Source organism: Asterias amurensis, chromosome 21 (assembly GCF_032118995.1).
Source record: "Asterias amurensis chromosome 21, ASM3211899v1".
NCBI classification, from domain to species: Eukaryota; Metazoa; Echinodermata; class Asteroidea; order Forcipulatida; family Asteriidae; genus Asterias; species Asterias amurensis.
In genome coordinates, this window is record NC_092668.1 from 10,104,758 (window position 1) to 10,121,212 (window position 16,455).

Consider the following 16,455-nt stretch of genomic DNA (forward strand, 5'->3'; position numbering starts at 1 on the left):
CTAAACATTTCAAAAGCTAATATTTTATGGTCACTTAGTTTTTTTTGACATCGTCGCCTTAAAGCCTACCAGCCTAGCCGCATTGAGAAGTTTGTTGACCTTGTGAAATGAAGCCTAGCCTGCGTATAAAAATAACGCGCGCGCGCCCCATCCCATGCACTACTTTAACTACGTCACGTGACTTGGTTGCTAATGGAGATGTTCATCCGGGTACCTTTGACATTCGTCTCATATTGTTTAGCTGGTAGTGCTTCATCGCAAAACGCCCAACCAGCGCACTACCAAAGGAAAGTTGAAACGGAACCAGCGGTATATTATGAGGAAAACATTCCGCAGCTATTTTTTTCATGCATGCAAAGGATTTTAATGGTGGCTCTGCGGTTTATGAGAGTCGTGTGGTTGATCCCTGATTCTGTAAGGATAATTTGTGGAAAATGGGGCGACTGAAAGGCGGTTGAAAACGATGGGCTGCCTCTTTACTTCCTAACAAAATACGGCAGAGGTAATATAACAAGTATGGGAGCAGAAGCTGGACGAAGACGTGAAAGAGGCGTGGGAAAATACATTTGCTCGTATTAAATCGACTGGGAATTTTGACGACATCACTGTTCAGTGCATGCAAAGTCAGTTGGCACTCATTGGAAGTTTCTTCAATGTAGACAGTACACCCACGGGCACTAGTTTCTTTGGCAGAAACAGAATCAGATTGAGAATGTCGACGTTTGGTGTGTCGCCATCAACAGTTAGTCGCATGTTCAGTGACAGTTAACGGCATCTACCGGGATGGAGTATTTTGAGTACCCCGAATACGCTGACATCATGGAACTCTTTATTGAGACTCTGACGGGTACTGTTTTCGAGCTTCGAGTGTCTCCGTTCGAAACCGTCATCTCGGTGAAAGCGAAGATTCAAAGATTGGAAGGTACGGTCATACATGTCATTATCATTATTATGATATCAGATATGACGGTATGAACGAGTGGAGTGGATCTGAGAACACTGTCACTTCTTCCTTGCTTCTTTCAAGATAGAAACAATATTTGGGAGGCTTTGCCGTCTGCCGAGTCACATGGAAGAAAACAAAAATGAACCAACCATTCTGTGAAAGGGGTGTTGCAAAATACCTTGCCATATTTCCAACTGGCGAGCAGGCATTTAACGTAACCCTCCTCCCGATGGCCGCCAGGCCGGAGGGTTACGAGATCGGTTCGAGCGGCAACGGTTAATCTGGTCCAACATGTACAATTTCGTACAATTTTGACAGCTAGTCACCAGATTTGCCCCATTTTTACCACTAGCCCGTCGGGCTATCAAACTGGAAAAATCAGTAGCCCGGCTGTAAATCTGGTAGTCCCGGGCTAGCGGGCTAGTGGCAATTTCGACCCCTGTAATTGGTCTATAGATTCATTAATTCACCATAACAGCTTTTTGTTTTTTGAAAGAGTTAAGAATAATGTTCTGGTTGCAACACTACACCTAACAGTGCTAACCCCGATAAAAGTTTTAGTTTATTTGAAATATTTATTATCCATGTTTGTATTTTTTTTGTTTTTGAGATTGTGGCCCCTTGCAAATCAGTTAGATTGTTTATATTACATGAAAAGTCTATAAATGTATGTAAGTTAGGTCTACTTGTACTTCCTGTACTTGAAAACGTGTTCCTACTGGTTTTCAAAGGCTAAATATTACGGCTATGTAGTTAACTACATGTAAAGCAACACACCAATCAGCATTTCAATTTTCTTGCAGTCAACAAATGTCATGAACTGCATTTGGCGGGAAATGTGTCTGTAAATTGAAATGTGTTCATTTTGTAAGTTGTTTGTTATTTCGTTTTCACTCATGCAGGAATTCCCATAAGTCAGCAGCATCTTATATGGCGATCTGTGGAGCTGGAGGATGACTATTGCTTACATGACTATGGGTATGGTTCTATTGTTGTTTGTTGCTTAGTTAGGCCAAGAACAAAAATGTACTAGTTGATCGTCCATGTTTTTTCCAAAAAGAGGAGGATGCGGTTTTTAAAAGTGTTTGTTACCTATTTCCTAAAGACCATCAGATTTTCCAATTGAACTGTCCTTTACAAAATGAATGAAATTCAAGGGCTGTGATTGTCTCCCTTGTTAAATTCAATGAATTAGCTGTCATTTTTCATAAACCATAAAATGTATACGCAATGTTAAGTTAAGGCATTGCCTAGCAACAACCTACACGTAGAATCTATTTACAAGTTGAAACTTATAAGTGAAAAAAACATTTACTTTGAGAGGTTTTATAGCCAAAATAGCATGTTAAGTTGGTGCATACCGTGCAATTGGTCCACAACACGCACCCTTTTATGTAAGTTTTGGCACTTTGACACAACTTCATGTAACTCAAATAAAGAGCAACTCTATGGCCCAGAGATCAAATCACTTTAGCCCTTAAGAAGAGAAAGGTCAATTTTCCTTGTAAATCAACTCTGTGATATTTGCAATACCATTCGTACAATATGCTTTCCTAAATCAGCACTATGGTACCTTATGGGGTGTTATCTTTGTATCAAAAGTACTTGAGCCTTGCTCCACTAGTATTGTTTAGTTGATCATTTACTATTTGTCTATTATACATTTTTTTGTGCGTGTTCATTATTATTTGCCAATACACAACAGAGATTGTTCACAGATTTTGTTGAGCTCCTTTAGTACATGTACACTGTGCACACTAAACTACAAGTGTGTGTGTGACTGTGTACATAGCTAAAAATAAAATACACGCTCACATTAATTGTATACAATTAGGACCATAATAGCTTGTAGGTGTTCATACTTGCCCTTGCGGTTCTTTGGGTGGTCCATTTGGACAGCGAAAACATGTTAACATCTCAGAGTTTTAACTGCATGTTTTTCTACATTTTACCTTGGAAGGTACCTTCACCTTTCCTTTGTTGCATCTTCTTGCCCGTGTACCACATGACTCACTGTTGTAGAAACCCTAAAGTTGAACTGTTCTCATTCACAAAATAAGTCGTTTAAGCTGAAACAAATCAAGGTTTTGTTCAGTGAGTCTTTGGCATTTTAAGTAATGATTTGGCACCTTGTCTGATTGTCTCCCCAATTAGTAAGCTTTGTTCGTCTGATACTTCAAACTTGGAAAAACCATGGAAAAACATTGTAGAAGAAGATGGGTTTCTAGACACCAAACTTGACACACATGATTATGATGGATCAGATGCTCATATTTGGCATTGTTGGTTTGAAAAAGTCACTAAGTGCAAAATCTGACAGTGTTTTTAAAAGTTGTCATGGTTTGAGTTAATCAAAAAACAAACAAAAAATTGTGGAACATCTTACACGTATACTTAAGATGTGTTAGTGCCATGTGTGTTAGTAATTGATTATTTCCTATGCCATAAAAGAAGTTCTTTATTACATGTACCAGCCCATACTTTGGTTTGTCATGCTTGCTTAAGTTAGCTATACTGAGTTAAACATCTCATCAAAATGTGTGCCTATGTTTAAATTAAACTACCATTTGTTTCTTTCTCTTCAATTTCTTTGTTAGAATTCCGCCGAGCAGTTCTCTCAAACTGGTACTTGCCATGAGGGGTGGGCCTATCAACACCAGAAGGAGTAAGTCATCCATTGAATTAATAGTTTGATTTATTGTACCTTATTTTGTGTACATGGATAATAACTGTGACCGAGCTAAATTTACCATATGGTACCTGAAGTGACTCAGTTAGGGAATACAAACACCTGTAGCACCCCTCTCCCTCCAGAACGAATTACAAATTCATGTATTCATTAGACTGTAGGCCAAACTATTCTCTGACTTAATCTAGTCCTTCATGTCAAGGAACTGTACATTCTAAGAAACACCCTACAGCAAACTTTAACTGAAACTACCTAGAGATTAGGAATGTCCTCTGAAACTGTTTTTGTGTTCTCCATGATAATTCCCGCAGACAAATCTGTGTCTAACTGTGGTGAATGCTTTTGTGTCATTGTGTGTGGTTAACTTCTTGTTGAATGTGAGACTTAAGTTACTCTCCTTTTAAGTGTGACAGTTCTTCTGTTGCCCTGTCGTTTATACTTTAGGATTATCCTCTAGAGTTTTATCTGTTGAGCTGGCTTAGCTTACTGGTCCACAACCTGGTCCAACTCCTCAAATGATCCTTTGGGTGAATTTCGGCTGCCTGAGGGAGTGAAACTAAAGAATCTGTGGGGAAACCATTAAAAATCTGGGAAGCATTTTGGCCAGGGTGTAGACTTCTTACAGCTTGTTCTCTCTTGTTAATCTTTATTTAGTTCTATCTAAAAATCTTCCCCAAGTGCTTTAGGAGACAACAAGTGTGTAAAAGCAATTGGTCCTCCCTTGGGAAATTCAGTCAAATGGTTTCCACTTCTACTCTCCTGAATTTAATCTTACCAAGTAGGATTAAATTTCAAGTGTGCGATTGCACAATTTGCTTATGACTGACTGGTTTTACATCAGCAAATAATATGCTGCACATTTGTTTGTTAAGTGGAGACTGTACCAAAATATTTCAATTTTAGAAAGACATTTAAAAAAAACTTGCTTTCCAGATATAAGTTTTTAGTATTGATTGATTTTCATACTAATGTTAAAGCCATTGGACACTTTCGGTAAACAGTATTGTCCAAAGGCCCACACTTCGTGTATCACAACTGATATAAAAAATAACAAACCTGTGAAAATTTAGGCTCAATCAGGAGAAAATAACGAGGAAATCCCGCCCTTGTTTCCGTACGTTTCGCCGTGTCATGACATGTGTTTAAAATAAATCTGTAATTCTCGACAACGAGAATTGATAATTGTTTTAATGTTTTCTCAAAAAGTAAAGCATTTCATGGAATAATATTTCAAGAGAAGTCTTTCACCATTACCTTCTGTAAACCCTGTAAGTTATTTGTAAATCTTTGAACTTTTTTTGTTTTGTTTTCTGTGCCGAAAGTGTTTAATGGCTTTAAATTAATGTCAATGCAAGTTATATTGTAGATTTATTGAAGTTATTGAATAAATCTTTTAAAATTTTCTAACATGTTTTCTCTTTAAAGTTCCTATGGAGGACCCAGCCATACGTGAGATGGCCGAATACATGGAGGCAAACCGAGATGAAATTTGGGAGAAACTCCCCGGTAACCGGCAGGTGACATTATTAGTGTTTAGAGAGGGAGACCAGCTAAACTTCTTCAGAGTCGTAGACCGGGGAGATGGCACTCTAACACCGTTATCAGAGTCCTTGAGGTACGAAAACAAAAGCAAATTGAGTTCAGCTTTCATGGAATTTTGACAAGGTTAACCAAATTAAATGAGATGTTATGTAGTTTTCTAGTAAAAAAAACAGGGTATTGAATTTATTTGGGGGTTTGAACAGTGTGCTGCCTATATACATATATGCTTCATTTTGAAAGGGCAAGGGCACCAAGGCATTTTCTCCTTGTAGGTAAAGGGCACCCTATATGGAAATTGTGAATTTCTACTGTAGAAAGGGCACAAGGCAGTGACCAGGGGGTCATGGAGGCAATAGCCTTCGTTGTCTCCGTGTATCAGGCCTGAGTGTGTTCTACCTGCTTGAGAAATATGATGAGAAATAGATCAATGTGATTGTTTTTGAAGTCTGCAGTAGAAAAACAAATCTGAAAAGGGTGGTGTTATAGAAAACAGATATAAATGTACTTTCAGTAGTTACTTTTTTTGGTGGCTGGTTTAAGAGCAGTTTTTATTTAGGCCTATATGTGTACTTGGAATAGACCATGAAAGAAGGGTAATTGGCTTTAACCAAATTGATATGTTTAATGGTAACGCCAAAACAAGTTATCGTCCACAAGTTTTAAGACCAAAACAGAGTCTGTTTATAAAGGCTTATTCTGCTTGATTAAACTTTTGGATTCTCAATCCTGAGATTTTGTATCCTACTGCTCCCATGTGGAAATGGTTCTGAAATGCTTGAGTCCTGCAAAACATGAATACAAAATACTGAACTTGTATTTTTATTTTGTTCATCTTCATCAGTTTTATCCCATATTCAAGGCTCGAAATAAACACTGAACTGCATGCCCGAGGCCAGTGATCTTAGCGTTGGGCCAGTAAACTGACGACCGTACAAGTTCGATGGTCTTGTGTTTTTTAATTTGACTAGTTGGCCCTTTTTAGTACAAATATCTATTGAATGCACGTAAGAAAAAGACATCTACTTTTAGGCCTTATTCTAAAAGCATCTTCAATGTGAAACCGTGTAGATCAGTGTTCTTCTCATTTTGATTCTGGTCTTGTAAGTTGTAGGCCTAATAATCTCTCTGGTCCAGTAAACGTTTTGAGCTACAAACCCTGCAGTCTAGTGGATATTCTCCTAAAATTCTAGCCCTGATATTTGAGTATGTCCTTGATCGCCAGTCAAGGAGCTTCATACACCAGTGGAGTAACAACTTTGAAAATGATAGATAATACCTACATTTTCTAAAAGCAAGGCCAACAATAAAACTCACTGTTAACAGTTGTCACTTTGTTTATTTACAACCAAGTCCAACCCTGACCTCTTGCTTGTCCCTTTTATTAGAGTTTGTATACTTGTGGCTGGTCAGTGGAGTCCATTTCCTTTGTGTGGTCAGTTGTGTCCTTAGTTGGTGGTGGGGGAGCACAATGCTGGAACCAATATTGATTTTTCTTTGATCTTTCATGATTGGGGTTGGAGATTATCTCAGCTTGATCTCTGTGTGAAACTTTTGTGTGGTTACTTAGCAATCTGAGAACTTGTTGTGATTGTGTTGTGGTCACAGGTATTGACGTCTAGAAATAGAACACATGTGTTGTATACAGTACACATGATAGGGTACAGTGTACTGTACATTGCTTAATAAAATAGAAACAAAGACAAATTATTATAGCATGTAGTTATTACAGGCAGTTTACAAGTTTAAGACAAAAAAAACAAAACAAATTTTCTTAGTTAAGAGCACTGGGGAGCTAATTTTTTGACAAAACTTTGCTAGAAAACGACATAGTTATTCATCCACAAGTTTGAATCTGATAAAGGTTTTGGGTATGGAGGTTCACAATTCACAAAGTATGGACCATTGTGAATTCCGAGAGATTATTTTTTGTAAACAATCCGTGTGGGGGATCGTCAAGACAAAAGGGCTTGTTGGTTATTGTGGGTACTTGAGCAGAATTCTTTTTACTATACCAAAATTAAAAGGAGAAAAAACTTCCTGACACTGTTCTTTCTAGAACAAGAAGCAATGGTTATTAAGTACACTTCATTTTCCAATAGAGTTGAAAGGTATATTTCATCAGACTCACTCAAAAGTCAACATTTGAACATAATTTTGTTTGTTCAAGGAATTATTATACACAGTGAGGTATTGAAAAACACACGACTGATGGACTTGTCCACTTATGATTTTACTAGTCCGACACTACTGGCCTCGGGCGTTTGGTCCTGTATAAAATTTGAGCCCTGCTTTATAATATGGAAACAATATCCATCCCATCACATACAAACTGCATTAACCGGTCAAATACTGTAAATATACATATTACCTGTAAATGTTATTTCTGGTATTGTGAGTATTATATAATGGGTAACAGTGAGGATTAAGCACAAAAGCCATTTAAAGCCATTTAAAAATCTAAATCTTTGTTTACAGCTTTCTATAGCTTTACAAATAACATGCTTTCACTTGAAAGTATGCTTTTAAAGCCGATGTGCGTCATTTGTGACATTTGGTTTCCACTCAACATGTGTAAAAATACATCTGTTTGTTCTTAAACATTCCCTTTGCTAGTTTGCTAGTATTTGTAAGGATTACCATTAAAGACTCATAAAGAGTGGGTGAATTATTTCATTTTTAGATTATAAAAGTACAGGATTAGTAATATAACACAACAAGTTAAAATCCGAAATCCCAAAGTTTAAGATTACATACAAGTGTGGAACCACTTACACGCTGGAGACTATTGCTTCCTGCCCGGATCTTTGCATCAAGATGAGCCAGCAACAAGTTTCATCTTCTCCAATATAAACAATAACATCATACCCCTTTCTTCAATCATAAACTTCATTTCAAACTAGTTTTTACCATTTTTGAATCATTGAACCACCAATTCTGTTTTATAAATGTTTTTTACTAGAAATCAACAAAATAGCATAACAAGTTTTTGTGAAAGTACATGTAGTAGTCATTGCATCTATATTTATTTATGTAAGCAGGGTCCTGGGCCGATTTCACAAAGATCTAATATTGATGGTTACTGCAAATCAATCGTAGTTGCTAAGTAAAACATGATGTCACAATACAAATCACTATGGTGATACGGAAGATTTGCGATGAATTTTATTGCTTTGTGAAATCGGCCCCTGGTTTGATAGGCAGCATTTTCCGGCAAAGCATTTGGTAACCATAACATGTTTTAAGAATAGGTCTCAGTTCAAACATAATCCAATGGTCCCACAAACCTTACAGGAAGTACTATGTTGCAGCGCCAGGAGCATCAGGAGTGAAGACTTATTATTATAATTATTATCTATGCTTTATTTTTTGCTGGAAATATTGTAGAGTAAGCCTAACTCTTGTATTTTGTCTCATGGGTTTGTTGCAGTGGTGCGTCAATGTACAACAACATGTATGAGGAGGAAGAAGATGAAGGAAGGCTACCCTCCGAGGAACAATCAGTGGAGAATGACGTCACAATGAGCAAGATGAAACTCCTCCGTGCCAAGATGGAGACTCTGTCCATTGGGAAAAAGGTTGGTAAATCTCTCAAAATGGCTTTTTTTACACAAGATGAATAGACCCTTCCCATGAAATATGCTTTACATTCGTGCATGCGTACAGAACCTATTGGATGACAAACTCCATAGAGATGTGCATTAAGAGATGAATAGTAGCGCATAAAAAAACAGCACGATGTTACCTCATTTTGCCAACCAAAAGGACAAACAATTGGTTTCTGCTTCTGTACTTTAAGTCACTCTCACCAACTTCCCATTGCCTCTACTACAGCAATGATAACATTGTTTTTAATTGCTATTGCAGAAACATAAAACACCTCATCCACCCACAACAGTACGTCCCAAAAGTACAGCGGTCCGAAGGCGTCTACCCACTACCAAGAAGAAATCACCACCTCTCCTGAACAAGAACAATCCCCTTCCCCCAGTTGGTGCTCTTAAACCAGGAACACGTCCTGTGGAAGTAAAGACTAACTTAGATTCGACAACAGAGGCTGTAGACTGTGCTGCGGGATCTGCAAGTCGGGCTGAACGTCGTCTGCGCACGTCAGACAAATGTCACAGCCCTGTACCGCCTTCTTCTTGTCGTACTTTAGAATCGCTTACAAGCGCTCGTCTACACCGGTCATACACAAATCTAGGAAACATGTTGCCTTCCTCAACGGCAACTGTAATGCATGAAATGCGTCCGAATACATCTTCCAAAGTTCAACAGGTGCTAACGTCATCAGCTGATGCACGGGGGAGAGAACGGAGTGGTGTGAAGGCCGAAGCCCGCCTGGTTACAGAACTCGTTAACCAGGCTAACAGGGACGGCAAAATTAATGATATTGTTTGTGGTGCCCCAAGAGACTTACACACTGGAAAGAGTAGCGGGAGGGTGAGGGCTGGAGCGTCAGGGGCCATGGCGCTTAGTCAGGCCCTGAATAGTACCACATCCACGGCACTAAAGAATACCAGTAATGGAGACAGGATACAAACTCCTGAGAGGAGAACAAATTTAATTGTAAGTACATGATTCGTTTCACGAAAGCCACCACCATTTGGTACATTTGCAAACAAAATTTCTACATACCATAATTCAAAAATTCAGCCTGAGTAGATTGAAGAAAATGTCAGTATATGTCAGTAACATGGATTTTTTGGGTCACACTTTTATCTTGTGTATGCTCTTACTGCAGTAATGACTCGTATAATTTTATTTGCAATTTAAAGAAAAGCAGTTTATGGCTGATGATCAGTTTCATTGCTATGGTTAAAACATTAGGGCTTCCCCTCCACTTCAAACATTGCACAATCATGTACGTTGCTAGAAAGTAATCCTGGTAAAACATTGCTGATAGGTACCTCTCGGTCACAGTTGACAACGCTATAAAAGAAAAAAAATGCATTTAGTTCCCACTAAAAACTTAACAGCTGTCTTTCTTTCTTTCTGCAGTCTGCACATAGTATACGAGGAAGATTATCTGGCACTCGTGATGGACGACTTTGTAAGTACTGCAAGTGAATTCCCAAATAAAAGTGATGCTAAAAGCTTTGAACAATATCCCTTAACTATTACCAGTAAGTCTTGTGGGGACAACTATGTATAAATCTCTTTTGAAAGAGTGTTGGCTTCTGAGCAAAGCTGCTGCTTCTTAGCTCCTGATGTTTTCAACAGTTTCTGTGTTCATCTTTCTTTTTCTGAAGATGAACCTTGTCACATGAAACATCAAGAGCTTAACAGCAGTTTCTCTAACCAGAACCATTAGTACCCTCATAAGAGATTCAAACCCAGCTGCAAGATTTACTGACTAGTTTTAGATTCTTTTGAAGGGTAATGTATGGTGCAGGGGCAGTTGCGGAAAGGTACCTGCCAAAATATTAAAAGCATTTCAAATCTTCCCTTATAAAGGATATTTGTTAATGATACAAAGGTGTCCACGCAATGGAAGGTTGTATCGTGCTTCATTCACTAAGTTCCAAAGGTTTTTCTAAAGTTTTGGATGACATGATGGCCTTTGGAAAAGTGGCAAGCTTACAAGCACAGGCTTTACTACTAACATTACAAGGTTCTAAGAAATGAACAGAAACTGTCAGAATATACCCAGAGCTATTTTCAAAAGAAAAAGAAAAATCATAATTGAGAAAATATGAATTTATTATTTTGGTCTGTTTCATATTGAAATTATTGTTCGTCATTCTCACTGTAGTATCTCCAAGTCACCGCCTTCCACCAGTCAGCAGTAGTAAACCAACTTCACTAGGAACAACAAAGAAAAAGACAAGTAAAAGGTGCTCTTTATGCAACAAGAAAACTGGACTAGCAACCAGTTATCAATGCAGGTAATTGTTAATACCATTGGTAATCATTGCATGGGGACCAGGGCTTATCGTGAGATGAGATGTCGGTATCGACATAGTGATTTGTAATGTGACATCACACTTTACTAAGCAACTACGATTGATTTGCAGTTAAGGTCAATCAGTGGAACGTGTCCAATATAAAACCATGTGCTTCGTTTACAAATACCTTAATGATCTGGCCCCAGCATATTTAAAATCGTGCTTGGTTTTGTACACCCCAGGAAGAGTTGGCTTTCAGTCATCAAACAAACCTACCGGTCTTGTTGAAAACAAAATAAATCACAGATCTCTTGCTTCAGCTGCTGAAAATTCCTTCTCTTTTGCCACCCCTAAAACTTGGTATAGTCTCCCCCCCATCTCTGAGCTCTACTGATTCACTTCATATTTTCAAGAAGCATCTGAAATCACACCTGCACCTGTTCCCATAATGATTGTTTGGCTGTTAATTTTCAAGCTGTTTCATCATTTCTTTGTATCATCACAAACCGCTGTGGTCTTGATGAAATGGCGGTATATAAAACATTTTTTATGATGTATGTACGAGCTCTTTGTGAAATCGGCCCCAGGGCTCGATGTCACAATAACCTAAGATTGAACTATAGATGTGTTTTACTTCTAGTTGCTAAGCAAAGTGGGATGTATATACTAAGCGCCTTGAGTATCTTGTTGGTAGATACGTGCGCTATAAAAGACTACGATATTATTATTACGTGTATTATGTCACAGTACAAATCACTAAGGTGAGAATGACAACTCATCTGAAGCTGAATCTTAGTGCTTTGTGATTTCGAGCCCAGATTGGCCAAGTGGTATCTTGCCCTGCCTTGACACCCTTTGGACCTTGGATCGAATCCTGCCTTGGGCCAGAGTCTTTTATTTGGTTCAGTGTACATTTTAAGCTACCAGCTCTATAGTCTTGTAGAAAATTACTCCAAATTATTGCCTTGACGTGGTCAATATGACATCATTAACTGTGCAACTAGCCCTTTACTTTGTCTATCAAACCTCAATGATGTCATTTGGGAAAAAGTGTCGCCGAAAATGCTTATAGATCCGTTGTTTATTCTTGGTTTTGTCTTACTTTCAGGTGCGGTCACAACTTCTGCGCCACCCACCGCTATGCTGAAGCCCACCACTGCGGCTACGACTATAAAACAGAGGGACGAAAGATACTCGAGCAGAGCAATCCCCTCGTCAGCGCGCCAAAGTTGCCCAAGATTTAGGCTTATCTAAAAAAAGTCACACAACAAATATTATGGGAATATTGGATATCACTGAAGTAGAGATGGTTGAGAGATGAATTTGTGTCAATGTTTGTCTAGTTGCAGGTAATGTAATCTATGGTACTACATAAAAACAATACCTTTTAAACTTGGTTTTCTTACTACATAATATCAATTGTTGAGTTATTAAACCTGTGTTTAATTTACGGGCATTTTATTCTTTCTCTTAAGTCTGATTTCTGAGGGTTTTTGGCCATTGGAAATGTTATTTTATTTTATTAAATGGCCTTAAAAGTCTATTGAATAGGTCAGCTCTTGTACTCAATAAAATATCATGCCTAATTTTAGTTTCTGCGATATATACGCACCATCATGATAAATATCAAAGCCTTTTTATGTTGTTGTATTCATAAATAACTGTTTTAAAGATTTTTTTTTTTGAAGGAACACCTTTTTCATTTTCAAATTTGCCATCAACATTTAGTACTACATATACCTGAGTAAGAATGACAGTACCTTAAAATGTATGAACGGAGGAGGCGGTAACTGAATCATCACCTACAACTGTGAGTGATTGTATTGTGTGTGAAAATGATTTAGAAACAAGTGATATAGAAATTGCAGTTCATTTCAACTTTTACCTTTTCTGGAGACAGACGGAGCAAATCGGCTTCTCCCACTATTGGCCATTGATTTCTGAAAGGGCACATCAAGCATTGAATGTGTACAGCAAGTAAATGCATAAATACTGGATTACCATTTTCCTTTATTTCACTACTGACCAATTGCAAAAATTATGAGAGTCCGTTCTGTGTTGTCTATTTTTATTCGCAAAATGGTAGTCAGGATAGTTGTGTGGAAGTGCGCTGTACATTGAACAAGAGGTCAGTACTCGCAAATAGTTATATTAACAGTTAGCATTCCATAATCAATTGAAACAAGATCCACCCAGGCCTTTAAACCCTTTACCCAGGGTAAAATTTAACCAGGACACTGGGTTTTGCTTGAGTTTAAGTAACAAAATCTTACTCGGCAGAAATAGGTTACCAGCCAAATACCTTGTTGTGTATGCTGTTTGTGGCTGGTTCCCTGCAAATTGTTGGTGAGCCAAAGGCCCTGTCTGATTGAGTGGCAATGGCAGTGGCCACTGCTGGATGCCAAAAAGTCCTACTCATCAACGTTGTTGTCACAGCCAGTCGGCTGCAACTCATAGCCCAAGTTGACATGGCTTGCAGTTTAAAAAAACAAAAAAAACAGTTGAATGATGCCAAGCAGTAGAGCAAAACTTTATTAGAGACTACTCAATCAGTAGACTGGGCTCCTGTCTTTATCTGCAGGGATAAAGACAGGTCCATGCTCTCAGATCCAGTCATTATATTGGATACCATGATGTCATTGGATACGTGCAGTGACATTAGCTCTCCATGCCCAAACAAGTACACTGCTGTCACGTCCGCAATAGAATTTGACTGCATATCTCTATGTGAAATGAATGAAGGTCAAAGGTTAAAGTACACGCCGGTCTGGAGGCAGGTCTCTGGCGTAAGTGTGACGTCAGATGTTCAGGCTACTCAATTAGTTGCATTTATGGTAGTTTCAATGCTGTGTTACCCATAGGTCAAAAAAACATTTGTTATGATTGTTGTTTGTTAAAGCCATTGGACCCTTTCGGTACAGGAAAAAAAAAAAAAGTTCACAGATTTACAAATAATTTACAGGGTTTACAGAAAGTAATGGTGAAAGACTTCTCTTGAAATATTAGTCCATGAAATGCTTTACTTTTTGAGAAAACGGTAAAACAATATAAATTCTCGTTAACGAGAATTACGGATTTGTTATAAACACATGTCATGACACGGCGAAACGCGCGAAAACAGGAGTGGGTTTTCCAGTTATTTTCTCCCGACTCCGATGTCCGATTGAGCCTAAATTTCCACAGGATCGTTATCTTATATATAAGTTGTGATACACGAAGTGTGGGACTTGGACAATACTGTTTACCGAAAGTGTATAATGGCTTTAAGGTATTGGCTCACATGCAGCAATATGTATAACGTAAAGCTGCATCTTCTTCTTGGAGGCTTGGTAAAACTGATCAACTAATATGCTCTTGTAAATTATAAAATTTCATGGAGAAGAAGTGAGTTCATGTGCAAGTACATGTAGGTACAAATGGATACATGAAAATTTGAAAGTTGATAGGTTTGTTACGATTCTCAACAATCTCTACTTCAGTTGATTTATATTAAAAAAATTAATGTGTTGAAATACTGTATATTGCAGTTGTACAGTGTCAATAATTATATTAAGACCATATCTTAGCCAAGTTTGAGTTTTTATTCTGTGGGTTTTCAAATCGTTTGTTCTGTATGGAAGCGAAGCTATTGGCTTTTTTATAAGTCTTATTGAAAAAAAGTACTCTAGATTATCTTTTAATCTGTTTTTATGAGGTATGATTTTTATTTTGTGCCTCAAATGTGTGACTTCAACAACTAGCTTGACGGCATTATTAAAAACAATCGTGATTTGTAATTTTAAGCAAAGTGTTTTTGAGTAAAACATTTAAAATGAAATATTATTTATTGATTTGTCTGTATTTACCAATGTTTGAAAAAATAGTATGTGTACAGTAAGACTTGTAAAAACAAAATAAGGAAATCTTAATTATTTGGGTGAACTTTAAATCGATGCTAGTGAAAGCTTAACTGTTTGGTCAATATGCTCATATCCAACTGAAATTATTTCAAAACTTGTTAAAGATGAAGTTAAAGATGAGTTCCAAGTTTAAATTCATTACAGAATAATGAGGATACGTAAGAGTACATGCAAAGCCCACACTGTTATAGCTTACAGTGGGATAACGGCACAATGGTGTTTAAGCAGTTTACTGTGATATATTTCATTTTTGATTTTCACTTATGACTAGTTTATTGCTTAACTGTGACCAGACATTAAAAACAGGTCAAAGAATGAGCAGGCAAAAGTCAAATCAAATCAGTGAAACTAAACTGAGGTTTGAGGTGTTTTATGAAGTATTTATGATTGTCAAATATGAAAAGTTGCGGGTACTTCAGGGGATGGTACTCTTCATTTTTTTAATGAGTTCATTTTTTTAATGTACATTTCTTGTTCCTTAAGTTTGGCATATACGCCTTGGCTTGTACGTTAATCTGGGCCCTCACTGTTTCCCTGCAGTTTAAACGCCTACTTAAACAACACAGTGACAGTGTAGTGCACATTTGAGGAAAGATAATTGATAAAATATATTAATGTGCATTATGCACTTTTTCTAACAAACATAAAAAGGAACATGCAATTAAAACAAAATGAACTGGGAACAAATCTTCAGCATGGATGCTTGATTTGGACAAAACGCTGCATTTGGTTAAAGCTCTACCAAAAAAGTTTCCATGTTGGCCATTGCATCATTTAAATTTTCAAAAACAACAAAAATACTTCTTGTGTTCGTTTTTTAGTATCTGGTCATAATTGAGATAAATCACATGCATTTAACAGTATTCTTCGTGTTTGTGGTCAATTTGGAAACACTTGTATATTTTCAAAATTAACTTTGCTAAATGCAAAATGATTGTTGAACTTTTTGTTGCGAGTGTCATTTCAGTACTCCACAAATTTTAAAATTTTGATTGAATCAAATAAAAGGGGAGAGCATTTTTGGGGATTTAAAAATTCAGTTAAACAGTAAGTTGCTTCTTTGGTGTTGGCACACTTTTTTAACAATGGCTCATCATTTGGCACGTTTTGATAGAGTATTGAAAAACAGACATAGTATGATGAAACGCCTAAAAAGGTTTTCTAATTTTGTTTCTTTCCTCCCCTTTTCAAAATTAATCATGATCCATTGTTTTAAAAGTCAAGTGCCATTATGTATTATGCATTAAAACAATTTTTTCCCTCTCACTTTGAAACAATAATTGTAAGGCAAATCAATTTCAGAATATTAAAATACAAGTAGCTCATGATCTTCGTGTCTGTGTTTGTTTAACTTTTTTTACATGTTTGTAATTATGATTTATTACAAAACTTGTTATAATATAGTGGAGCGGACCAAAGTCTGCTTCGAATTCGATCCAAGTGGTTGTTGAGTAAAATATTAGACCATAATATGGAGGTTCTACATAGCTCTAT

The 16,455-nt window shown here is 37.3% G+C and overlaps 1 protein-coding gene across 1 annotated transcript; it reads left to right on the plus strand.

Moving 5' to 3' along the window:
• Nucleotides 1-315: 315 nt before the first annotated feature.
• Nucleotides 316-16,289, plus strand: LOC139953031 (AN1-type zinc finger protein 4-like). Its single transcript, XM_071952421.1, has 9 exons — nt 316-922; nt 1,849-1,924; nt 3,544-3,611; nt 5,061-5,250; nt 8,605-8,752; nt 9,042-9,743; nt 10,176-10,227; nt 10,930-11,062; nt 12,171-16,289. Exons 1-9 carry the CDS (start codon nt 784-786, stop codon nt 12,304-12,306), a joined length of 1,644 nt encoding a protein of 547 aa, XP_071808522.1. The 5' UTR covers nt 316-783; the 3' UTR covers nt 12,307-16,289.
• Nucleotides 16,290-16,455: the final 166 nt, after the last annotated feature.